This window comes from Doryrhamphus excisus, chromosome 18 (genome assembly GCF_030265055.1).
Source record: "Doryrhamphus excisus isolate RoL2022-K1 chromosome 18, RoL_Dexc_1.0, whole genome shotgun sequence".
NCBI classification, from domain to species: domain Eukaryota; kingdom Metazoa; phylum Chordata; class Actinopteri; order Syngnathiformes; family Syngnathidae; genus Doryrhamphus; species Doryrhamphus excisus.
Window position 1 is genome coordinate 4522501 of NC_080483.1, and position 26931 is coordinate 4549431.

Genomic DNA, 26931 nt, shown 5'->3' on the forward strand with positions numbered 1-26931 from the left:
AGCGTTGCCTGCGCGTCCAGGTACATTGGAAACATAGTCAAGGAAGTGCCTTTTTATAACAGATAAAATCCGATGTACGCATATACCGGATATAAATCCGATATATGCGTAAAACGGACATTTTCCGGTAACGGATTTCGCTTATATTGGACAAAACCAGTGGGAACAATTGAATCCGATATATCCGAGGTTTACTGTAGAAAATAATAGTAGTTGCATCCAAATGGGAACAGACCAGAGTGAAAAGGACTGTTTTAATAAGGATACAAAAACGCAACATCACGGTGCCAGGACGAAAAGGCACAGGAGTGCAAAACATGACTGAGTGACTTAATATTTCTAGCGTCTGACCTTTAGGTTGATGATTAAAATTCATAGGAAGGTTTGAACCTTTCTGAGCATTTAAACCAGATAGAAATATGATTGACAGGCAGGCAGTGGTGTTGCCTGTGTGAGGAAAGTGTAAAAGTGTCTTAAAACATATCTAATAATAATAAGAAAGTGAGTGTGCACTCTTCCCACGTGCTTTGTCTGTCAGAGAGAATCTACCCAGCCAGTTCAAATTCAAAGAATACTGCCCACAAGTCTTCAGGAACCTCCGCGAACGCTTTGGCATCGAGGACCAAGATTACCAGGTACAATTCAACGAGGGGGCAGAAATCTGTTTTAGCTCTCGATATTTGCATGCCTTTGAGTGAAATTTGCATGGCAGCATCCCTCAAAGCATGTCAGCCATTCTGTATTCGCCTTCCTTCTGAATTTCTGTGATTTTGAAATGCAAATATTGATAGGTATGAATGCAACATCTATGCAACATCACACATCTTTCATTCTCCTTTCCAGGAACATTTGCAGCAAATACTGTAGTGTATTATATACACTATACGCTATACTGTATCACTGCGCTATATATCTCTTCCAAGTTTCCCCAAGCATTTGCATTTGAGGGGAAAGGATTTGCATTTTAAAAGCGCCTACGTCAAAGGGGACATGTGTTTTCATCGACAGGTGTCTCTGGCTCGCAGTCGTCCGCTCAGAGATGAGGAGGCGCAACGTGATGGCCTGCTGCTCACCTCGTACGACCGCACGTTGGTGGTCAAAGAAATATCCAGCGAGGAGGTGGCAGAAATGCACAACATCATGTCCGAGTATCACCAGGTAGCGCCGCTACAAAACTCCTAGCAAAATAGTCCTTTATTATAAATAATTGATAATAATTAATAATAATGAATAACAATGAATAACAATTAATAATAATTAATAATAATTAATAATAATTAATAATAATTAATAATAATTAATAATAATTAATAATTAATAATAATTAATAGTAATTAATAATAATTAATAATAATTAATAATAATTAATAATAATTCAGAAAAATCCATAATAATTCAGAAAAATCCATAATAATTCAGAATAATTCAGAATAATTATGCCCTGTGATTGGCTGGCGACCAGTCCAGGGTGTACCCTGCCTCTCGCCCGAAGACAGCTGAGATAGGCTCCAGCACCCCCGCGATCCTCGTGAGGAAAAAGCGGTAGAAAATGAATGAATGAACATTAATATTAGTATTAAATAATTAAATATAAAATATAAAATATTAATATAATATAACATGTAATATAACATAAAATATAACATATATTTAATACTAATATTAATACTGATCTTAATACTGATCTTAATACTGATCTTAATACTGATATTAATATTAACATTGATATTAATATTAACATTGATATTAATATTAACATTGATATTAATAATGAATTAATAATAATGAATTAATAATTACAATAATTGATTTTATGCAGCGCTTCTCAAGGTGCACAAAAGCACTTGAAGCCATCATTCATTCATTCACTGCAGAGACCCGGTTATATGTATATGATTATTCTTCATATTTTGGCCACAGTACATTGAATTTTTCAGCACAAAAACTAAAATAAAATAAGATATGCCTTTATTCGTCCCTCAGTGGGGAAAAATTAGCGAAATGAGAGAACAATCTTTCTCATCCTGCAGCATGTGGTCACCTGTCACGGCAGTACGCTGCTCCCTCAGTTCCTGGCCATGTACAGAGTGACCGTGGAGAGTGACGACACCTACCTGTTGGTCATGAGGAACATGTTCAGCCACAGACTGCATGTACACAAGAAGTACGACCTCAAGGTAACATCTCCCATCCCAGGGAGGGAGGGAGGCTGCTATTGTTCAAGCGGCTTACGTATAGGAAATGTAGCTTCACATCCCGATTTAGTTTAGCAGTTTCTAGTGCAGGCTTGTCTTATTTTCTGCATCAGCAATATTCATTAGATGCTTGCTGTGGTGGGAGCCATGTACTGCTCTTAGCCACTAGGGGGCATACTTGCAAGGAATCTGTGTATGGGCTGAGTATGCCAGGCATGGGCAAACTTTATGACTCACAAAAAACAACATCTGCAACATTGGGCCGTGGAAGATTGTAGTTGTAAAAATGGCCTCTTACTAGCCCAGGATAGCCATAGCCTCTGAAACGCACACCAGACCATGGCCTCCAGTGCTCTTCAAGTTTATTTTAACAGACAGTTCAACAGTATTTGTATTTGTTGTTGTTTTTTTAAATTATTATTATTATTATTTTTATTTATTAATTTTATTTTTTATTTTTAATTTTTTATTTTTTATTTTTTATTTTTTATTTTTTATTTTTTATTTTTTATTTTTTCCCAGCACAACAACAGGCCTCCTGACCAACAATTCACCCAGCCCCTTTTTACCCGTGAAGGGCCAACCATAATTCCCCAATGAGAGGGTGAGCCAATTTGTCTAAAAGGTACCATAGTTACATTTACAACACCCTTCTTTTATGTTACAAAGCCTTTCAATATTACCACACTTAAGTTTCACTTTCTGTATACATTTTAAGCACTACATTACATTTAACTACATTTACCCAACAACTACCCAGTTAACCCCCCCCTCCACCAGGTGACACTTGGGAGAGTCCAATCAAGGTGATTGGCCTCTGGTCTGCACTCACATGGGCGCGCCTCCATGCTTGTGCCCCGACCAATCACTTCAAAGAAAGGAGAAACTGATGAGAAATTGGGAACAAAACCAAGGACTTTTATATGAAAAACTAACTAACTAAAGTGGCAATGAAACAACCTAAATGGCAAACAAATATAATTAAAGTGCTAACCAGAATGTCTATATGTAAATAACAACAGCCAACTATATACACAAATAGAAAACATGACAGTGTGTAGGTGGGGCATACACCTGATCAGTGATGGAGGATTGGCAGCTCCCTCACAGGCCGTGTCATAAAACTGCCCGTTTGGAGAAATAGTACAACAAGAAAAAAGACACAACAGCACATGGTCTTGACATGTTGTTTATGAAGAAGTTATATAGCATATTATTATTCCTTTTTTCAGGACTAGTTCATCCACCTGGCAGTTGTTGCTGCATGCTTTAAGTCATGGGTGTTTTTCTATTGGCCTTTCTAAAAATACACTTCCTTTTTTTTTTTATAATAAAATAAAAATACACTTTCTAAGAATATCATTTTACAAGAAAACTTAACAAAAATACAGCAGCAAAAATTGAAAAATTAGGAGTCATTTTACAAGAATAATATGAGGAGAAGAAGTCATAATTGTAATTTTAGTAGCATAAAGTTGATGTATTAAACATGAAATAAGTTATTTTTTTAAAAGTCGTAATATTATGCGAAACAAACCAAGCAAGTTGTATTTTTGGAAAATTAGGTTGCGGAAAAAGTAATAATGTTATGAGAATAAAGTCAAAATATTATAGGAATTAAGTCACAATTATGTGATGAACTTTAAAGAAAAAAGTAGAAAAAAAATTAATGAATGAATAATAATATATATTAAATAGTTTATTAATCGAAATGACTTTAAAATTAAAGGGCCCCTATTATGCTAATTTCCGGCCTTTTGTATTGAGTTGTGGACTCCTATAGAGCAGCTACACACGATAACCAGCAAACAAAGCTTTTTAGTTCTTCCAGAATCTGCACCTATTCAGCTGTATTTCTTTGGATGTCGTGGTTCCCGTGAAAACGGTCTGTTTTAATGTATTCCACCCACAGCCCGCCTCAAGGCACGCCCACTCCGCTGTGGTTGGTCACACTCGTGAGTGCTTAAAAGGACTTCCGGTTTGTACCGCTAGTAAAGTTGATAATAAACGGCAATGTATCTTTTTTAAATGTCAGCTTTTAACATACAGACATCTGTGTTGGATCACTATTCTGATCCGCTGTGGCGAATCCGCCGTAATCAGGTAAAAGCCGAAAGAAACAAACTAAACAAATGTGGCTTTCCCTTACGAGCCATTGCTAGCAATGTAAACACAGAAGCAGAGCTTGGGGGAGGGCATAGATCTTATCTGGCTTGCAGCCACGCCCATATAAGCAAGTCCGCTCCTCTGTGACATCACAAAGGGGCAGTTTTTACCACGCCTTCTAAAACGAAGCGTTTTGAGCCATCCTAAACTTCTTTCAGTGCTCACTTCCAAATGCATATTATGAGAAACAAACAACAAAATAAAATTAATTTCTTGGTAAAATAAGGTCAGGGAAAAAGTTATAATAGGGATTAAAGTCATAATATTAGTGGCGTAAAGTCACAATATTATGAGAATTATTTTTAAGAAGATTAAAACAAAAAGTAAATAGTTGGAGCCAAAGTTGATACAGTACTCTTACTAAACATCAAAGGCCCTTGCATCCTTTCATCTTTCATTTTCATCTCTCTTTGGCCCTCGCTGGAAAAACATTTGGACATGGCTCCTTTAAGTGTTAATGATCACCTGAAAGAACAGATTTGAATTGACTGTTCAGATATGTAGAAATCCTCCCTCTGAGAATTCTAAGTGGGTTTCGAATAGAGGATAATGGAGTCTTAAAGAACCAAATTATAGAATGAGAACCAGATTGTTTATTCCTGACAACAATACCTAATACAGACGTCCGGGCTTATCTGCAGTCCCTGTATGCCTACAAGTAAGCGGGTCTTATTACAGCGCAGCTGCAAAAAAGCACCCTTCCTTTCCCTGCCCGGCCTTTTATACACTCAAGATTGTGTAAGAGGCTGGAGTCCTGGACCAATCAGCTTTCGTCACTGCCCTTCCTTGAACCGCTTTCATTGTGTTTCTGCTTTTGTTTGTTCGCTCGGGCATCAGGGCATCTTTCCTTTGTTCGCAGGGGCATCAAGGCATCTTTTCCTTTGCAGGGGCATCAAGGCATCTGGAACATTCTGCTTTTCCTTTGTTGCAAAGCAAGGTGTCATATGCATACTCGATGTTTCCACGTTGTCATGTTAGTCCTTTTTTGTGTGGGTGCGTGTATAAGTATCTTTTGTCTGTATTTGTGAGACTATGTGTTTGCTTTTATCTTTAGTTAGATACCATTGCAATTATTTCACGAGTTGCTTTTGTTAAGGGATTTCATACAATCATATGGAAAATGTACAGAAGGTGGGCCGGCAGGATGTTGTTGCTATGCCTGGACTATGGAGTGATGTCTAAAGCAGCATTATAGTCCTAAATTCATCTGTTTGTTTGGCATTTGGGTTCAAAAGCAGCACGTCTGCTAGCGACATGTTTTATTATGACGTTTCATTGCTTTGATTTTGTTTGGATTGGTTGGAACTTCAAGGTTAAGGCAATCATCGGACTGTAAATAGTGTAAATATATGGAAACTGATGCAACGCGTGGAGCCCCAGTCCAATTAACTGACAAGGCAGCTCATGAAATATGGATACTTCATGGAGCTGATATGCCATCATCTCCATGAAGTCATGTGCGAGGCAGGTTCTAATTGAGCTTCTGAGATGAGGAGTCATCTTGTGTGGTTATTCCTTTCCTCAGGGCTCCCTGGTGTCTCGCGAAGCAAGTTTTAAAGAGAAGGTGAGATCAGATGTCAGTCCTGTGAGAATGTATTCAAATTCATGCATGCGTGATGATCCTGTCCTATCCTGTAGCATTAATAACGACAGCATTCATTACCCGAGTCCGCTTGATTTGCATTACCAGACGGCACGGCTTGTTAGGTATCATGTATTGATCATTGTTGATTGTTGATTGATGCCTGAAAATACCACAGTGTCCAAAGTCCAATGTCAGATAGCAAAAACCTTCAGTGTGACTGACCAGCATGGTTTGGGCTTAAAGCTCCCTTATTATGCAAGCGTTACGTTTTAATGATGCGTGTGTGTGCCTAGAGCCTGCTTATGAGCACCAAATGTAATACAGTCAAACTGCACATTTTGGAATAGCCTTTTACTGTGTCCAGCCTCAGGCACACCTGTGAAATAATCATGCTGTCTTGGTGTGACCAGCGGGGTTTGGTCTTAAAGCTCCCTTATTATGCAAAAGGATCTTTTTAATGATGTGCTAACAGTAAAAGAGCATTTTTATGAGCGCCAAAAGTGAGAAAAAGAGTCAGGAAAAAAGCGCTCGCATTTCTTATGATGTCAAGAGGCTGCCTCAGGTAGAGGCTTCACTACACATGTTAAAATTCAAAAACTTTTACCAACTGGTCATTTCAGTGATGCCAACCAGGTTTGTGAACACGCTAGCAAAACTTTCTATCTTCGAAACCTGCTAAACTGAAAGATTTTGACATATGCTGAGGTTTCGTCACAGTCAGGTAATTTGTGTGACTTTAGAAGCTTATTTATCAATGATATAAAAGCAGGCTTCGCTACATATCTTAAACTTTGTAACTTAGAAACATGCTAAACTGAAATATTTTGATCTACATTGAGGTTCCATCATGGTCGGGTCATTTTGTGTGACTTTAGAAGCTTATTTATCAATGATATCAAAGCAGGCTTTGCTACATATCTTAACACTTTGTATCTTCGAAGCTGCTAAACTGATAAATTGTGACCTACGTTGACGTTTCATCACAGTTAGGTCATTTTTTGCGCAAAGAGAAGCGTATTTATCAATAATAGAAAAGCAGGCTTCCTGACACATCTTAAAATGTCACAAAGTCAAACACAAAACTTACTGTCCTGTGTTTTTCAGGTCAAGGAGCTGCCCACCTTTAAGGATGTTGACTTTATGAATAACATGCAAAAGATATATGTGTCTGATGAGCAGAAGGAGAGCATCATGGAAAAGCTGAACAGAGACATTGAGGTATGATGCTTATTTTTGACCATGTTTTTTCTGACTCAACCCTTAAGCAATATATAAAACCAAAACTAAAATCTAAAACTAAAACCGGCTGCACGGCGGAGAGTGGTTAGCACACAAGCCTCAACGCTAGGAGACCCGGGTTCAATTGCACCCTTGGCCATCTCTGTGTGGAGTTTGCATGTTCTCCCCGTGCATGTGTGGGTTTCCTCCCACATTCCAAAAACATGCTAGGTTAATTGGCGACTCCAAATTGTCCATAGGTATGAATGTGAGTGTGAATGGTTGTTTGTCTATATGTGCCCTGTGATTGGCTGGCCACCAGTCCAGGGTGTACCCGGCCTCTCGCCCTAAGACAGCTGGGATAGGCTCCAGCACTCCCGTGACCCCCGTGAGGATAAGCGGTAGAAAATGAATGAATGAATGAATGAATTAATAAAACTAAAATTACATACAGCATGCATTATCACATCGGTGCCCCCCCTCTCAGAGGTGACCAACAGACATGAACACACCCATATGCCTTGCCACTGTCCAGGCAAGCACCCAGCATGCATGCATGCAGAGTGGCGCAAGTAACAAACTGATGTGCTTGGTTTATTTACACAGCCAACTGGATCGTGCACCCAGGACGCAATCTTATGATACTTAGTTCACACTTGTAGAAATCCTCCCCCTGAGGACTCTAAGTGGGTTTTGACTCGAGGATAAGGGAATCTTAAAGAACCAAATTATAGAATGAGAACCAGATTGTTTATTCCTGACAACAATACCTAATACAGACGTCCGGGCTTATCTGCAGTCCCTGTATGCCTACAAGTAAGCGGGTCTTATTATCTGCAGTCCCTGTATGCCTACAAGTAAGCGTGTCTTATTACAGCACAGCTGCAAAAAAAGCACCCTTCCTTTCCCTGCCCGGCCTTTTATACACTCGAGGCTGGAGTCCTGAGGCTGGAGTCCTGGACCAATCAGCTTTCGCCACTGTCCTTGCTTGAACCGCTTTCATGGTGTTTCTCCTTTTGTTTGTTCGCTGGGGCATCAAGGCATCTTTCCTTTGCAGGGGCATCAAGGCATCTGGAACATTCTGCTTTTCCTTTGTTGCAAAGCAAGCTGTCTTATGCATACTCGATGTTTCCACCTTAACTGTCAGATGTCACGTTAGTCCTTTGTTGTGTGGGTGCGTGTATAAGTATCCTTTGTATTTGTGAGACTATGCTTTTATCTTTAGCTAGCAAAATTGAGCAAATACCTTCACACTTTACTACAGCAGCCTGTAAGCCACATCCAGCACATGTAAAGGCATCTGGAATAAAGTGGCCAAATAATTTCTGCAGTTCCTGGCACGTATGAGGATCATGGACTACAGCCTCCTGCTGGGCATCCATGATGTGGAGCGAGCCGAGAGGGAGGAGGAGGAAACGGAGATGGAGTCCTCAGACGCTGAAGAAGATCCAGATGAAAGCAGCCAGGCTGTCGCTTCACCCGGCTCCACCTCCCCCGAAGGCATCGCCGGATACATGAACTCCTTCAAAGCCATGGGTCCTGGCGAGTTTGACCCGTATGTGGACGTCTACGCCATACAGAGCGCCGTAGGTGAGTCCTGGTCTGAGTGCATGCTGTCGTACGTGCAGAAGAAAAGCACTGATGCAGCCCCCCCATGTAGGTGCTCCACACAGGGAGGTGTACTTCATGGGTCTGATTGACGTGCTGACGCAGTACGACACCAAGAAAAAAGCCGCTCATGCTGCCAAGGCTGTCAAACACGGGGTGAGAGTCAGCGTACAACTTATTCATATCGTCTACTGACAGGTGGATTCAAAGTGTGTGTGTGTGTGTGTGTGTGTGTTTCCAGGCAGGAGCTGAAATATCCACAGTTCATCCAGAGCAGTACGCTAAACGCTTCAAGGAGTTCATCACTAAGATCTTTGCCTGAGAGAGCACTTGATGGAATAACATCCCTATAGTCACATTTACGCTCCTATTACTTAATACAGGAGACATTCATTCATTCATTCATTTTCTACTGCTTATCCTCACGAGGGTTGCGGGGGTGCTGGAGCCTATCCCAGCTGTCTTCGGGCAAGAGGCGGGGTACACCCTGGACTGGTGGCCAGCCAATCACAGGGCACATATAGACAAACAACCATTCACACTCACATTCATACCTATGGACAATTTGGAGTCACCAATTAACCTAGCATGTTTTTGGAATGTGGGAGGAAACCGGAGTACCCGGAGAAAACCCACGCATGCACGGGGAGTACAACATTAATATTACATTAAAATTATGACTTTGCTATATTCTGTTAATATTTTGACATAATTCTTGGGAAATTCCTAAAGAGTTTGTCAAGTTTTGCTGTTTTGTTTAGTTTCCTTGTTAAATTCTATTTTTAGAATGTGCCGCGGGCCGCAAATGGACCCTGGGCCAAACTTTGGACACCCCTGCTGTAAGGTATACTTAAGTAATATCATCCCTTGACAAGATCTAACCTACTGCAATAAAATGTGTCAAGTCCACTAAACAGCAGTGAAGTAAGACTGATGTGTTTTTGTTGCCAGTCGTTAGCTTTGCTTAGTCTTTGCCTGATAAATCATCATCAAGCGTCTCCAGGCGTCCATTAGCAAAGTGAGTGTGAGGTTTTGGCCTAGAAAGAAGTAGGCCAAAGCCATTCAGGGGCCGTTAACAAAGAATCTCACTGTGAGATGATGAGTGTGACGTGATTCCTGCAGATGTTCAACTCCTTTGCACTGCAACACATAGAAGAAGATGATGCAACGTGTTTGTGTCACATCAATAGAACGTTGTTTGGATTCAATACAAAGAGCAGAACGCTGGAAGTATATCAATAATGAATATTTTATGAATTGTATGGGTAAAAAAATACAAATGAATCGACTTGACTCTTACAGCACAAACATGAATACTCATCCACAGTCATTAGATGGACACAAAAATGCATGGCGTACAGATGGATGCCTCCTATGCTACTCTTTAAATCTCCATGTGGGCAACATTCCTCTTATTTCCACCTGGAAACATTCATTCTGCCACTCACGTTGCTAGATAAGTACATTTGAAAACAAGCTATTCTGAATTATAAACAATACCTGTCATCTCCATGAGTCCGAGCAGTTAGCATGTCCATTAAAGCTGCACCTCTCCATCATATGTGGAAATACATTCAGTGGAAATGAAGGCATTTCTTTCACTTTCAAGGTTTTAATGCACAAATCATATACAGCAGGGGTGGCCCAAGTGCAGATCGGGGTTTTTTTTTTTTAATCGGTAGATTGTAAAATATAAAAGTCATACAGCAGAACTTCCCTTTTCATCATGAATTCATTCCAAAAAGGTCAGACTAAAACTTCCAACTAAAATTTCCAATTAATCTGTTCATGAACCCCAAAAATGAAAAAAAAAACCCCATAACATTATGAAATAATGATAAATGGACAACGGATGGAACCTATCGATGTGGACGTCAAATTGTCAAATTGTTGGAACTCGCAATTTTCACAGATTTAGCAAACAAGTTTGCAGTGACAATCACATATTGTACTAAAAATCAAAGCATTTTTAGTGAATAAAAATTAATTGGTTATTTATTTTACATTTTCAATACATAAAAATGTTTAATACTTAAAACATTTATATGATATAAAATGATTAAAATTCCAACCAAAACCGAATAATACGAAAACAGAGGTTTGACTGTATATTCTTAAATATTGCACTCATATTTTGCTTTGACATCCACAACACAAAGCTAAGCTAGTTTTGTTCAGATAGTTGAGCATATATTTAATATATTTTCTTGCCTGCGGCATCTTTCATTCCCGCGGCATTCAAGGCGTGGACACCCCTGCTGTATGTTTTCTGCCGCACACAGTGATACAAACATCACATAGAAATCTTCAACTTTTTAACACTTCGTTATCAAAGGAACACCAAAGCGATAACCTCTTTTGTACACTGAACCACCTTACAGTATTGTACAAAAAGTACCATAACAATGCTGGAAATTAAGCACTTTTTTTTTTTAGATTTATAGAATTCTATCATCATATTTCTAGATTTTCTTCAAAACAGTGGCGCAACTTTGAAAAGAAGCGACTGTATACGCACAATATACACACCTGTGAAGTGTTCCATGCAGCGGGGGAAGTCAGTATTTCATCCCCTGCTGGTTTTGGATTATTACCCACTCACAAAGATATGAATAGTTCAGAATTTTTATGGTAGGTGTATTTTTAAGAGCAAAGATACTACATTAAACTTGCGAGGAGCACCCCCACATAACTCAATGTTCATGTGAGTCAGCGTGCATTCGCATTCCCTTTCCGGTTGCCACTGAGACAAAATTAGAAGGTGACCAATGAATGGCATCAAGTTGTTACCGTCATCTTATGTACTAATAAAGATAACGATCTGACCTTGTGGAACTGGGTGATTAACCTTTACTATTTAGTTACTATTTACTATTTAGTGGCAAATTGCCTGGATGATCATCAAAGTTGGTTGCCAGGTCCCACCCACATCTTATGGAACAGCCTGAAGTCCTTCCCAATATAACTTCTTCATGTGGTTGGTCAAAGTGCCTCAGACTAGTTTCTAAAATACAACCCCGGAAACCAAAATGGCCGACTTCCTGCAACCTTATGGGACTTTTATGTGAATCTTGTCCCGATTGCCGGGATTGTAAAACTGGTGTTGGGGCCTGATAAAAGGGGCACGACCGAGTGAGTTTTGGGGGTTTGTGTTTGGGATCCCTGAAATTCCCTCAAAAATGCAAAAATGTTGTGCAACAATAGCATAACAGTTTGTACTTGATCCAGGGAAAGAAGTACTTCATCCCCAACTACCAGCAAGCATTCTGACCCCCACAGAGTGTTTTTTATTGGAGTCCTATCCGACTAAGTGTATTCAAAATCTCGACTCATTATGTGGATAAAAAACCACACCTTGCCTACAGCATGGGCAAGACCAAAGAGCCTGGTGTGAAAGAGAGCACTACTATTGTTGCAATACTTCAGGAATGGAAAACAGTCAATCACCCTGGCACCTGCTGGTGTAAGGATGATTGCGAGAGAGGAGCTGGTTGATGATGCCGAGGGAGTTGTGAGCACAGTCAGTAAGAAAAATACACTTGCTGTGATGGATTTTGAGCCTGCTTTTTGCGGGACTTGGTTTTTCTCTACCATGAAAATGTTGTACTGTTCGTATCTTTGTAAGGGGGTCAACGTACAAAATCAGCAGAGAATCAAATACTCATTTCCCCCACTGTACAAACACACCAATTCATAAAAAGCGTATTGCAGTTGTTTACATTTGACGTTCCCAAATAAAAAGTATGTGTGTGTACATAGTGTGTGTTTCACAGCAGTAGTGCAACATCCACACACACACACACACACACACACCAATTCCATCTCTCCATTACGACACGGCTCGTCTGGAAGTGCTGTAGCTGAAGCTGGTGCCGCCACTCTTGTGCGAGATCTTGAGAGTGGTGGCCACTGTCAGGCTCTGCGTCATGGCGACGGGGAAGCCGGGAACGGGCCCTGATGCAAATCCGCCGGTGGTGGCGACGGAAGGGGCGGGTTCGTTGGGACAACCGTACTGCAGCAGGATGTCGGCGCACTCTTGGCTGCCCGCCAGGCGAGCCAGGGTCAGCGCCGTTTGACCCTGAGCATCCCGACAACGAACATCACAGCCGTACTGCAGCACCAAGAAGATTTGCATTAGCACTCACTAACCCAACAGGAGAACAAGGCAGGCAGGACAACCATTTTACCTCCATAAATAAAAAACAAAAGCCTATTGTAGTCTATACTAATTACAGTAAAGATACACAAACCCTCAAAGCAAATGCCACGCAGTTTTGTAATTTTCGGTGTCAGAGACAACTGTCTTTAGGCGGCTCCCACTAAATTTCGAGAGTAAAACAGATTTGTACATATATAAGCCATACATGTCTGTATCATGAAATGGTCAACCATCAACAAGCTTTTCAACCCAATGGAAATCGCAGCAGGTCCGCACTCAATATAACAATCTGACTCACGCTGTCATTTTAGATGTAAGGCTAAAATCATCACACAGCAACTTAACACCTGAAAGGTCGCTGGGAAATATACAAATACAAAGTACCAATACAATAATTATTTCCATAATTTTGTCCAGACCTCATCTGGCTCCCTCTGGTGGACAGAGGCATCTTTGCAATGCTTTGAATAAAATACTCTTATTAGTGTTAAGTTGTTGCGTGATGAGTTTAGCGTTCTTTATAAGGTGACACCGGGAGTCAGACTGGTATATTGGGTCATAACCAATGGCTTGATAAGCTTGTCATGAATTCAGTTATAGCTCATGATTGGCTCGTGTCACTGACTCGCGAGGGGCACGGCATTTAAATGATTAGTCCTGAAGTAAAGAACATGTCACAAGATTAGAACTTGAATCGGCCATAAATTATCCGCCGGAAATTACGGTAAATTACGACAAAAGGCTAACCCTAAACCATAGGATGTTTTTGGCAATAATTTTCACCCAAAAACATATCATACCAAACCTACCGTGTAAGAAAACCGAGACTAAATTTTGGCAAAGGTTTTGGACAAAAAACAAATCCTACAAAACTGGGGCATACGAAAACCGAGGTTCCACTGTGCATGTTTGCCGTAAACCAGGGGTCTCAAACACGCGGCCCACAGGCCAAATGTGTAGTTTGAGGCCCCTGCCTTGATATGAAAGTTTAATGTTAGTGCGGCCCGCGCAAGTTGGATATGGATGCTGTATGGTATCATGTACCCAGAAAAAATTATTACGTTTGATTAATGTTCATGTTAAAGGTTATCCTCCCTATCCGTGTGGAAGTGGTAAGTTTTTGGCTTTTTAAGTTTAAAGGAAATAACTTGAAGGCTACCGTTTAGGTCGCTAGCTCTCTAGTTTGCGAGTTAGCATGTGTCTCAAGACCCTGCAGTTGCGCAATATGTTGTAAATAAAAAGAGTATAAATGTGACTATAGTCGTGTTTTGTCATGTCTACAGGGCTCTAATAATGCTTTGTTCATTTTAATCTGAAAAAATAATTTGTCTACCCACCAACTATATGTGGTTTCTTAAGTTTTTATTATTTGCCGTTTTATTATTATTATATTTATTTATTTATTACTGATTGATTGATTTTCTTTATTCTTGATCTGTTTATTTATTTTTCATCTTATTTTGTGTAGAAAAATAAAAAGTAAGATATTTGAGAACAGTGGAATGTTTTATCAGAGCTTTTCTTGTAGAAAATTGGAACCAAAGCGAAGTTTTTTGTTTTTAATAAATGCATTTTTTTTTTTTTTGAAAACCTGAGTTTGAGACCCCTGGCGTAAACCAAACCATCAACCATCACCGTTACCATGAGCGTACATCCCGGTCAGCAGTGAGACAAAGACGAAAATGAAACGCACCCACACAAGAAGCTGTGTCATCACCACGTCGGCCTGCTGGCAGGCGGCGTGAAGAGCAGAACCGGGCAGCCGCAGCGCCAGGAGAGACCTGGAGGAGAGCGCCATGCTGGGGGCGTCGTTGACGTCGTCTTTCGTGCAGTGGGCCAAGAGCAGCAGCAGTTTGGGGAGATTGTGTTCCATCGCCGACAGCAGAAGACGACCCGACAGTGTGATGTCTGGACCTTCATTCGGGCTGGGAGGGGGCAAAGGCGCCACAAAGAGTTTCTGCTCATATTTAGCCCGGATCCACGATTCCCGTTCCTCTCTGGAGAAAACACCAAGAGAAGACATAAACTCTGAGGGATCCAAACACGTTGTTACTGGACGTCTTACCGGGTGGCATCGGGCGTTGGTTTACGGTGGCCCATTGTGCGTGCCTCCCATATACAGTTAGCCATGTGGTTGCCAATGGCGCTGAGCACCAGTGTCAGCTCTCGGGGAAGATCATCCAGATCCAGAGATCGCACGCGGGACACGTGAGTCCCCAAGTTCCTGTGGATGCCCGAGCACTCGATGCAAATGAGGGCGCCCAGGTTCAAACTGGCCCATGTGGGATCTGAGAGGAGTGACAAATTCTCATGAGAGGTGTTACAGTAGTTTTGACTGAGGTATTATCGAACAACACGTTTGTCGCCGTATTGACACAAATTTAAGATGTGGGATTTCAGGAGTCAGATTTCAGGCTGTACTTGAACTCGATCATTCCGTACAACCAGTAAACCAAACTAAGACAACACTAAGTTCTAAACACTAAACATGTTGTTCGATGTTCCAAAACTGAGCATTATTGAATTTGTAAATAGATTTTTTTTTAAAGTCGCATCCAACCCACACAAAACAGCACAAACACATCACAAACAAATTGGACTACTTTGGATTAAATGTGAGCACGTCAGGCTGATTGCCTGATTATGTAATGGACACTTCATTATTTCATTCATTCATTCATTCATTTTCTACCACTTTTTCCTCACTAGGGTCACGGGGGTGCTGGAGCCTATCCCAACTGTCTTCGGGCGAGAGGCGGGGGTTGGCCAGCCAATCACAGGGCACATATAGATAAACAACCATTCACACTCACATTCATACCTATGGACAATTTGGAGTCACCAATTAACCTAGCATGTTTTTGGAATGTGGGAGGAAACCGGAGTACCCGGAGAAAACCCACGCATGCACGAGCAGAACATGCAAACTCCACACAGAGATGGCCGAGGGTGGAATTGAACCCTGGTCTTCTAGCTGTGAGGTCTGCGCGGTAACCACTCGCCCGTCGTGCCGCCCACTTAATTATTTAATAATTCAAAAATTATTACAGCACAAATGGTCATTTTAATTGCACAAACGCAGAAAAAAGGTTGGTTTCATTTGGAGAAAATGGGGGCCTGGGTGAACTTTGACTGACCTATAATAATAATCATCTGTAATAACACAATAACAAACGCAGCACAAACATGAATATTTTGGTTACATTTGGAGCAAATGGGTCAGCTAAGGTTGACCTTTGAAATGCATTTAAAAACTACAAAATAAACACAGCACAATCAATTATTTTGTATTGCACAAAACAGCACAAACAAAATCTTTACAAACTCAGAAAGTATGATCGCATAAATGATCATTTGAACTACACAGCACAAAGAAATGGGACTATTTTGGTTGAATTTGGAACAAATGGGGGCCTGATTCAACTTTGATTAACCTATAAAATAATCTGTAATAAATCCTAAAACAAAAACAGCACAAACATTCATTTTAATTGCACAAACGCAGCACCAATGAATGGTGCTATTTGACCAGAGTTTTGCGTGTGACGGGCGACCAACTACAGTATATAAAATTATTATATTAAATATAAATTGAAGGTGTTTCATAAGACTTTAACTTGATTGGATTTAATAATTGGATATAGTCATGCTATTCTTCATCATCACATTTATTCACAGGGAGGTTTTTTTTGTCTTCATTGAGGAAAATCAACTTTCCTCTTTCATCGCGGCAATGAAAGTAGCGAATGGAACAATTACATGAAAACAGTGCTTGAAACTCACGATATGCATTTTGGTCAATGTGCCGTCTCGCTGATAAAACTGCCTGTTTTCCTAAATTGTAGCGTGAGAAATGACTTGACCCCCAAGTGAAAACAAGGGATAACACTCACTTGGAGCATCGCAGTCGACGCAAAAATTATTTCCCTTTGCATTGCGAATAGCCTGCAGCGCCACCGCCTCGCTCTGACTGTTCTTGCGAGCCTGTAAAAAATAAAACCATGTTAGCTTAAAAACGTGTTGATTCCATCAATGATCACCGTTTCCCACATATCGGCAAGTTCTGCCCTTCCTCCATTTAAAATCCATTCAAAGGCGGCTCCGTCTTGTTTGTGACATTTAAAAAAACACCAGTAAAAGTAAAAGGACTCACAGTAAAAGCATCACAGTGTATTTCTAATACAGGCATGACAAATTACCCTAACTAAATTTCTCCTCTCTTGTAGAGAAGTATTGGATGACATTTTTAGCTAATTGGTTATTTTTAGCCTTATGCATTATTTTAGCTGTTTGAAGATGAACTATATCAGCAAGTTGAAGTATTTGTGATTTTAGAAATAAGGAGGCGGCATTATGAATTATCCTTACTGACCTTTTTTGCAGTACATTTAGCGAGTGAAGATTGCTTTTATAGTTATTAGCCCATATTTCCACACAATAAGTAAGATATGGTAGAACCAAACCAAAATGTTTATAAATGCAGTTGCCGTTGGGGTTGACCTTTCTTTTCCGCATTCGCAAACAAGGTCCACATCTCTAAAAAGCGGTGCTGCGGGAGGAAATGTTTTGAAGCCGTCATCCAGGTATGTATGTGTCCTTGCTGCAGTGCAGATATCGGCTCCACACAATATGGGATGATCAAGAGAATCTGATATTTGAAAGCAATTTCACTGTACAAACACACCACCGATGACGAGGTACTGCATTTTTATCAGAATATACAGTACAGTGTTTCCCCACAGGTTGTGATCTATTTGTGGCAGGGAGGCTTGATGATGTAATATGTGTAATTTGCATAATTGGCCTTGACACATGCATGCTTTTTATATCCCAAGCAAGACGGAGCCACGAGACGCGTTTTTTTTAATTGAACTATTTCCTGTGTCTGTCACCTTGTTTTTGCTGCTCTCGCATAGCTGCAGGCTGGCCAGGATCTGGCTCTCGATGGCCTGGACCCAGGAGTCCCTCTCCTCCACGCTCTGGGCTTCAAAGTGCCACGTCTGGCCCGAACTCGACACAACGAGGAAGTCATTGTTTTCTTCATCTGGTAAGCACACAAAAAAAGTGTCCATCACAGGATGCTTGTGGAACAATGACATATCCATGTGGAACATTCTGCACTAATTCTGCACTACCTGTTTTGCTCACGTTTCTTAAGCTACCAAAGCTTTTCAGTTTCCACATTTTCCTCTTGGCTGCACAGGAGAAAAACAATTAAAACAAACATTTCCTGTGTCACATCATAAAGGATGCAGTTTATTTGACTACACAGAGACAGTCATCACCATCTGCTTGGCCAACGGTGGCGTCTCCTTTCTGGTTCATGCTCTTCTTCCTGCGATGCTTCTTCCTGTCCTCCACTGGGGATGTGGAGCCGACATCTTTGGTGGAGGAGGAGCTGGACACACCCTCGAATGCAGAGTCTGCCCAAAACACAGTACACATAATGGAATATTTCACTAAGTATACTGTGTACTTAGTTCCCGAGGGTGCAGATTTTATAATAATAATAATACATTTTATTTGTATAGCGCTTTTCAAAATACTCAAAGACACTTTACAGAAAAATGGAGTTGAATAAAAAGAAGTAAACAGAGTAAAAGATACCTTAAAATACAACATTCATTCATTTATACACAGTTAAAACATGAGTAAAAGCGGGGCGGTGCACAGCAGTCAGGTATAAAAAGTTAGGCATTAACCTTCCTCTTGAGTTAGCTTTTTGTGGTATCATCTCTTATGTCAACAGGTCGGTTTTGACCCATGTATTAAATCAGCTATAAAATACACTAAAAACAATAAGTTACCATCAAATTTGCTTCTCGTGTCTTGGTTACCTTCTTAGGCTTCCTCATCCATGAAAATGTTGCTTTTAATACTTTTGGTGTGGGCATGTAGGCCTTTTTTGTCACTATACCCCTCCATTTTAATTTCCAAAAATGGTCAAATGAACCTCAAAAGAATCATATTAATAAATTGAATTATTTTGTTACCTGGCTATTACTGAGGGATATATAACATATCTCTTAAATCAATTAGTTTTATTTATTTTCTCATTTTAGTATTAATCACTAAAGAAACATCTATGGTGTTGGGGTGAATTTTGACCCATATATATTAATGTCAAGAAAAGGTAGAAAAAGTGATTGTTTTCAGCAACAGAACTTTAGTATAAAGTGAAATGAAAAAGCAGAACAGGTCCAGATCTTGGTTCACTGTACTTCTTGCCATTCTTTCCATGATCCAAATTGTAAATGTGAAATCAGCCAATCAAATGAGTGAATTCACCTCACATGTCTGGACATTGTTTTTCTGCTGGTATATTGGAAAAGCGGTCAAAATGAGAATCCCCTGACGCTTACATAATGAGAAGAGGAGCTGGTTGTCATTGTGTTGGCTAATTGTACACTTATGATTTCAGTTTTGGCTCAAAATATTGCTTTCTAGTCATATTATTATAACCGGGTCGAAACCGACCCTAACAATACAGTGGTCATAATTTCAACCAGACCATTTTAAAATGTAGTAAAAAATTTTTTTGGGTTTTATTTTGTTGAAATAGAGTTTCCTGACAAAGTCAAAAAGCCTTGATGCAATAAACAAATGTTATGTGATTCTTTTTATGCATTAAAATGTAAAACGGGTCGTGCCGACCCTAACACAAGAGGAGGGTTAAAAACAGATTTAAAAAGGTGGGTTTTTAGTTGTTTTATGAAACTGGGAAGGTCAGGACAAGCACGGAGAAGGCTGGAGAAGGCTCTGTCTCCCCAGGTTCGGAGCTTGGTCTTACAGGGGAGTGCCAGGAGGTTGGAGTCTGAGGAGCGAAGGGGACGCGGGGGATTGTGTGGATGGAGCAGGTCTGTGAGATATGGGGGGGGGTCGGATCGTGGAGGGCTTTGTAGGTTATGAGAAGAATTTTGAAGTGAATGCGTTGGGGGACGGGAAGCCAGTGGAGGTTTTTAAGGACCGGGGTAATGTGTTGACGGGAGCGGGTGGAGGTGAGGAGGTTCTGAATATATTGTAGTTTGTTGAGGGTTTTGGAAGGTGTACCGTAGAGAATACTGTTGCAGTAGTTTATTCTGGTTGTGATGAATGCATGGATCAGGGATTCAGCGGCAGAGAATGTAAGTGATGGACGGAGTCGGGCTATGTTCTTAAGATGGAAAAATGGAGTCCGGGTTGACATGTTTTTTTGACACTGTTCTTTTGACAGCGTATTGCGGTCCCAAAGCCGAGTTTGGGCTTTCCTATCACTGCATTCTAGTAATGACGAATTTGATTCCTTTTATTGCCTCGAGTCACTTATGAGTAACTTACTGATGTTACTTCATTCACTCATCACAAAACCTTCACATACAAGTTGAGTCAATGGTTGTTACCCATGCGTCAAACCTATGTTTTCGTTAAGTACCTTTGTGTTGGTGAAACTCCAGTCTATAGAGTACCCACGAGTCAGTGGGATTTGAGTTTCGGTCGAGTAAACGTAAGTCGCTGAAACTTGAGTCTTCGTCAAGCAGCAGTGAGTCAGTGAAAAATGAGTCTCTTAGGTACCCGTTAGTCAGTAAGATTGGAGTCCTCAACAACCCCCGAGTCACTCAAACTTGAGTCTTTGTTGAGTACATAAACACTCGAGTCTTAGTCGAGCACCCATGAGTCAGTGAAACTCCAGTCTTCTTCAACCCCTGAGATAGGGAAACTTGAGCTGCGAGTCAGTCTGTCGAGTACCCGTAAGTCAGTGAAGTTTGAATTACTGTCAACTCGTGAGTCAGTAAAACAACAAAAAACGACCATGAGTCAGTCAGTAGTGAAACTGGAGTCTTTGTTGAGCGCCAGTGTGTCAGTGAAAGTCTTTGGCTGAGCAACACATTTAGACACATCATATACAGTGAAGAAAATAAGTATTTGAACACCCTGCTATTTTGCTATTTCTCCCACTTAGAAATCATGGAGGGGTCTGAAATTTTCATCGTAGGTGCATGTCCACTGTGAGAGAGATAAACTAAAAAGAAAAATCCAGAAATCACAATGCATGATTTTTTAACAATTTATTTGTGTGATACAGCTGCAAATAAGTATTTGAACACCTGTGTATCATCTAGAATTCTGACCCTGAAAGACCTGTTAGTCTGCCCATTAGAAGTCCACCTGCACTCCATGTATCATCCTGAATCAGATGCACCTGTTTGAGGTCGTTAGCTGCATAAAGACACCTGTCCACCCCATACAATCAGTAAGACTTTAACTTGTAACATGGCGAAGACCAAAGAGCTGTCCAAAGACACCAGAGACAAAATTGTACACCTCCACAAGGCTGGAAAGGGCTACGGAGCAATTACCAAGCAGCTTGGTGAAAAAAGGTCCACTGTTGGAGCTATCATTAGAAAATGGAAGAAGCTAAACATGACGGTCAATCTCAATCGGAGTGGAGCCCCATGCAAGATATCACCTCGTGGGGTCTCAATGATTCTAAGAAAGGTGAGGAATCAGCCCAGAACTACACGACAGGACTTGGTCAATGACCTGAAAAGAGCTGGGACCACCGTTTCCATGGTTACTGTAGGTAATACACTAAGACGTCATGATGTGAAATCATGCATGGCACGAAAGGTTCCCCTGCTTAAACCAGCACATGTCAAGGCCCGTCTTAAGTTTGCATATGACCATTTGGATGATACAGAGGAGTCATGGGAGAAAGTTTTATGGTCAGATGAGACCAAAATAGAACTTTTTGGTCATAATTCCAATAAGCGTGTTTGGAGGAAGAAGAATGAAGAGTACAATCCGAAGAACACCATCCCTACTGTGAAGCATGGGGGTGGTAGCATCATGCTTTGGGGGTGTTTTTCTGCACATGGGACAGGACGAGTGCACTGCATTAAAGAGAGGATGACTGGGGCCGTGTATTGTGAGATTTTGGGGAACAACCTCCTTCCCTCTGTCAGAGCATTGAAGATGGGTCGTGGCTGGGTCTTCCAACACGACAACGACCCGAAGCACACAGCCAGGAAAACCAAGGAGTGGCTCCGTAAGAAGCATATCAAGGTTCTAGCATGGCCCAGCCAGTCTCCAGACCTGAACCCAATCGAAAATCTTTGGAGGGAGCTCAAACTCCGTGTTTCTCAGCGACAGCCCAGAAACCTGACTGATCTAGAGAAGATCTGTGTGGAGGAGTGGGCCAAGATCCCTCCTGCAGTGTGTGCAAACCTGGTGAAAAACTACAGGAAACGTTTGACCTCTGTAATAGCAAACAAAGGCTACTGTACCAAATATTAACATTCATTTTCTCAGGTGTTCAAATACTTATTAGCAGCTGTATCACACAAATAAATTGTTAAAAAAATCATGCATTGTGATTTCTGGATTTTTCTTTTTAGTTTATCTCTCTCACAGTGGACATGCACCTACGATGAAAATTTCAGACCCCTCCATGATTTCTAAGTGGGAGAAATAGCAAAATAGCAGGGTGTTCAAATACTTATTTTCTTCACTGTATGTACCTATATATCCAGCATCACAATCTTGCATCCTACTAAAAAACTCCCGCCCTTTTTTCTCACCGACACTTTGAGCGTGGTTGGAGACGTTGGAGGCACAGCGCTGCACGCCTCTGTTACTCCTCAGGAAGAGCGTTCCTCCCAGCCCGTCCATGTCGTCTACTTGCAGGAAGCTGCTGGCGCTGACAGGAACTAAGGAAGGGGGGACAAGCTTCGATCACATACAAGGTCTGTGCTCATAAAAAGGTTACAAAAACTGTCCAATATATCTAAAAATGTGTGTAAATATAATCAACAGAAGATATATTCCATAAGAAGACATGTTCAGGCTACTAAGAAGGAACCAAGTCATGTTCAAAACACATAAACCACAACCAGACAGCAAATGTTCTCTCACCCAGGCTGACACCCTCAGGTCCTTGCCCATCTTTGACCCTCCCGTTGAGCCCGACTGGAGGCCCGCCGGTAGGCACAGCACGAGGGGGGCGCTTGCCCGGCACCTTCACAGTCACTCGCAGCAGGTCCATTTCTTTCCCGGGGGTGTTTAGCATGTAGTCCTGCCAAGGCAAACGGCATCAGTGACCACCAACAGCCGCCAGCTGATGGCGACAAGCGCTGCGACTCACGTTGACGCTGGCATGGTATGACAGTATGCCGTCGCTGGAGAGGGTGACGTACTTCTTCTTCCACTCTTTGTTGAGCGAGTTGCCGCCGCGCTTGAGCAAGAAGCCCTGATGGATGCGACACAATGATGTTGTGTGTTGTCAGGCGGCCAAAAACACCCACAATGTACTCATCCCGCCAATCGGGGGGTTGTATCACTTCATCACGCCGCACACTCTGCCTTCACACCTTTCATTACAAAGGACTGCTGCTGTGATGTCCACAGATGAAGGTCGTCAGATGGTTTGTTTATGCATCAAATTCAATCTCACCTGCTTGATAGGAATGAAGCGGCCGCTGCCCACATCTCCTTTGCAGTCTGCACTTCGCCTGGCTGAGTCACTGCCTCTGCGACCCTACACAAAGCACAAGGACACAAGTCATTCATTGGCTTTGTGTTCAGACAGGATGCTCAAACTACAACTTGGTGGGATTTCCACACTCATCTTTTCATGGAAAATACACCCTGGTTTTTGCAGGATTTGTTTTTTCACAAAAATGATCCACCAAACAAAGTGGCTGACAAACTAGTTCATGGAATATAGTATCCAAACAAAACATCTACCCGTTTTGTCAATAATGGACAGTGGTTCTTCTAGAGTTGGGACAATACAGGCAGATTCTTGAGAGGGAATGCCTCAATCATCATTATTATGTTTATGTGGTTTATTTATTCATAAAATGCACCCAGAATGATCAACAACTCGTGTCTGTGCTGGGACACTATAGGCAGATTCTAGAGGGGGAATCATTTAATCATTATTATGTGTGTGTGGTTTATTTGTTTATAAAAAGCACACAGAATGATCAACAACTCGTGTCTGTGCTGGGACACTATAGGCAGATTCTAGAGGGGGAATCATTTAATCATGATTATGTGTGTGTGGTTTATTTGTTTATAAAAAGCACACAGAAGGATGAACAACTCGTGTCTGTCTTGGGACAGTACAGACAGATTCTAGAGGGGGAATCTTTTAATCATTATTATGTGTGTGTGGTTTATTTGTTTATAAAAGCACACAGAATGATCAACAACTTGTGTCTGTGTTGGGACACTATAGGCAGATTCTAGAGGGGGAATCATTTAATCATTATTATGTGGGTGTGGTTTATTTGATCATAAAAAGCACACAGAACGATCTCATCTCTGTATCCTTCCACCCCCTTAATAGGCATTGCACGCACTGCAGGCTCAAGCACACTGCGTATTTCTTTGTAAATGGACTAATGGACGTTCATACCTATGAACAATTTGGAGTCGCCAATTAACCTAGCATGTTTTTGGAATGGGGGACGAAACCAGAATGCCCAGAGAAAACTGAGAGGCCTGCGTGCTAACCACTCGCCCGCCGTGCAGCCCTAGCATTCTATTAGCTTACTAAAAAAAAAAAAACATTGAGGTTACATTCATTTGTCCTTTTCATTCATAATTTCTATGCATTTGAAATTGTTTTCTGCATGTAAAACTGTAATTGCATTGCCAAAGGAGAGAAGCTATCAACATGAATGAATAGGTTGGAAGTCATTCACACCTTATACACATTATAGAAATAACAACCCCATTAGCTTCACACTAGCTTCCCTGAAGCTAACCTGTTGAACGCTGCTAATTACAAAGTCTTTTTTTTTCCAGAAAGTCTTTGGACAAGCCTCTAAAATATTTGGCACGATTGTGATGTCGCCATGCTACTAATTAACAACATAAGACCGTGTTTCTCTGCCTAGTTATCTTGGCAAAGATCCGCCATTATCTTTTGCTTCTTGCCAAAGTTATTACAACACCTCCTAGCCATGGAGGACTTCAGAGTGAAGTGGAATGATTGAAAATACGATTGTTAGTTGTATTTACTTACCGCAAATCGTGCTGTGCGTCTCCGGGTGGCGCTGCGCACCGAACCAGGAGTGCCGCTGTCCTGTTTCTCGCCTCTGGCTGACCTACCAATCTCTTTATGGTTAATCACAGGGGTTGAGGGAAGCGATGAGGAGTAATCACTACTCTGACCTCCATTACTGGCCTACAGATGGTAGAAATAGATAAGCAACATGCCGTTTGTTGTTTGTGAGCCAAGTTGGTAGTAACAGCAGCATAGTGTACATGCAGATTCAAAAGTTAAATGGAAATGATATTATTCCCAAGAGTGTGCTTGTGAAAACTTCAATTATCACAGATATCCATGCATCCTCTACCACTTAAGCAAAACTTGTTCATCACAATCACTCCACACTCTTTATTGCTATCTTTATATACTTATTGTGTGGAAATATGGGCTAATAACTATAAAAGTAATCTTCACTCGCTAAATGTACTGCAAAAAAGGTCAGTAAGGATAATTCATAATGCCGCCTACAGAGAACATACTAACTCCTTATTTCTAAAATCACAAATACTTCAACTTGCTGATATAGTTCATCTTCAAACAGCTAAAATAATGCATAAGGCTAAAAATAACCAATTAGCTAAAAATATCATCCAATACTTCTCTACAAGAGAGGAGAAATATGATCTCAGGGAAGAAGTACATTTGAAACACTTCTATGCTTGGACTCCGTTATGCTAGCCATAGCATTTCAGTATGTGGAATCAAACTATGGAATGGATTGAGTAAGGAAATCAAACAATGCACAACGATGAGCCAATTCAAGAAACAATACAAGCAGTTGATGTTTGCTAAATACAAGGATGAAGAGTCTTGAACCAGTCATGATGTGCTATATATATCACTATATTGACACTTACTATGGTACCCATTATGTCATTGGATGCTCATATCACCTCGTACTTCGGTACGAGGTACATTATTTAAAAAAAACAAAACTTAAACTGTATTATGGAAAGCAGGAAGTGAACAAATGTAACAGTTACTGATTGTAAAAGTACCAGATGGAGGGGTAGGATTTGATAAGCTTTGCTTCTTCCTACTCCTTTTGGACATGTGGAACTGTGACCTGATTATGGGATACACTCAATTGTAATCTGATGCATGTTCAATTGAAATAAAACCATTACCATTACCATTACCATTACTTGTCAGAGATCAGGTCGCGGCGGCAGCAGCTGAAGCAGGGAAGCCCACACTTGCAGATATGCTTCTGATATTAATGTCAATGGAAGAACCCAGCCATCCTACAGAGAAAACTCATTCTGGCCACTTGTACCCGCGACCTTGTCCTTTTGGTCGCTACCCAAAGGTCATGACCATAGCTGAAGGTAGGAACATAGATCGCCCAGTAAATTAGTAAAGCCAGTAAAAGCTTTGACTTTTAGCTCAGGTCCGTCTTCACCACTACGGGCTGATGAAAAATACACATCACTGCCGATTTGCCCATCAATCAAGCTTTACATCCTTCCCCAACAACAAGACCCCAAGGTACTTAAACTCCTCCAATTAGGGCAGGACCTCACCCCTGACCAGGAGATAGCATGCCACCCTTTTCCGGGAGAGAACCATGGAGTCGGACTTGAAGGTACTGATTCTGAGTCACAGCTCGATGAAGCCAGCAGGACTACTCATCCTATTGCCACCAAACCAGAACCCCTCCATGCCATAGCTGCCCCTAGAAATTCCGTCCAGAACAGTAATGAACAGAATCAGTGACAAAAGGCCGGCCTGATGGAGTCCAACCCTCAATGGAAACGGGTCTGACTTATTTCCAGCAATGCAAACCAAACTCTGACACCGGTCATACCGGGAACAAAGTCTGATTTGGGTCTTCCAGTACCCCATAGTCCCGGAGTACTACCCATAGAATTCCTCAAGGAACACAGTTGAATGATGAGAGTGTAGAGTTGGTCCACGACCAGGATAAAAACTACACTGCTCCCCCTGAATCCTAGATTCTATC

At 41.2% G+C, this 26931-nt stretch overlaps 2 protein-coding genes across 4 annotated transcripts in view; one reads left to right on the top strand and one right to left on the bottom strand.

The window, feature by feature from the left end:
• The window catches only part of LOC131106446 (phosphatidylinositol 5-phosphate 4-kinase type-2 gamma-like), a 12008-nt gene extending 2317 nt beyond the window's left edge, over window positions 1-9691 (top strand). The window contains exons 3-10 of the mRNA XM_058055522.1: window positions 539-635; window positions 1009-1158; window positions 2031-2177; window positions 5887-5925; window positions 7051-7164; window positions 8496-8754; window positions 8825-8928; window positions 9014-9691. Of these exons, the coding sequence (XP_057911505.1) occupies window positions 539-635; window positions 1009-1158; window positions 2031-2177; window positions 5887-5925; window positions 7051-7164; window positions 8496-8754; window positions 8825-8928; window positions 9014-9094 (991 nt within the window). The 3' untranslated portion in view covers window positions 9095-9691. The remainder of the gene's footprint in view (window positions 1-538; window positions 636-1008; window positions 1159-2030; window positions 2178-5886; window positions 5926-7050; window positions 7165-8495; window positions 8755-8824; window positions 8929-9013) is intronic.
• Window positions 9692-11239: 1548 nt separating this feature from the next.
• The window catches only part of LOC131106443 (arf-GAP with GTPase, ANK repeat and PH domain-containing protein 1-like), a 37486-nt gene continuing 21794 nt past the window's right edge, over window positions 11240-26931 (bottom strand). For all 3 annotated transcript variants that reach the window (XM_058055516.1, XM_058055517.1, XM_058055515.1), the window contains exons 9-20: window positions 24942-25103; window positions 23361-23444; window positions 23052-23156; window positions 22823-22982; window positions 22489-22617; window positions 18217-18354; window positions 18067-18126; window positions 17824-17975; window positions 16825-16915; window positions 14997-15219; window positions 14625-14928; window positions 11240-12883 (exon numbers count right to left, since the gene is read on the bottom strand). In XM_058055516.1, the coding sequence (XP_057911499.1) occupies window positions 12602-12883; window positions 14625-14928; window positions 14997-15219; window positions 16825-16915; window positions 17824-17975; window positions 18067-18126; window positions 18217-18354; window positions 22489-22617; window positions 22823-22982; window positions 23052-23156; window positions 23361-23444; window positions 24942-25103 (1890 nt within the window). In that variant the 3' untranslated portion in view covers window positions 11240-12601. The remainder of the gene's footprint in view (window positions 12884-14624; window positions 14929-14996; window positions 15220-16824; window positions 16916-17823; window positions 17976-18066; window positions 18127-18216; window positions 18355-22488; window positions 22618-22822; window positions 22983-23051; window positions 23157-23360; window positions 23445-24941; window positions 25104-26931) is intronic.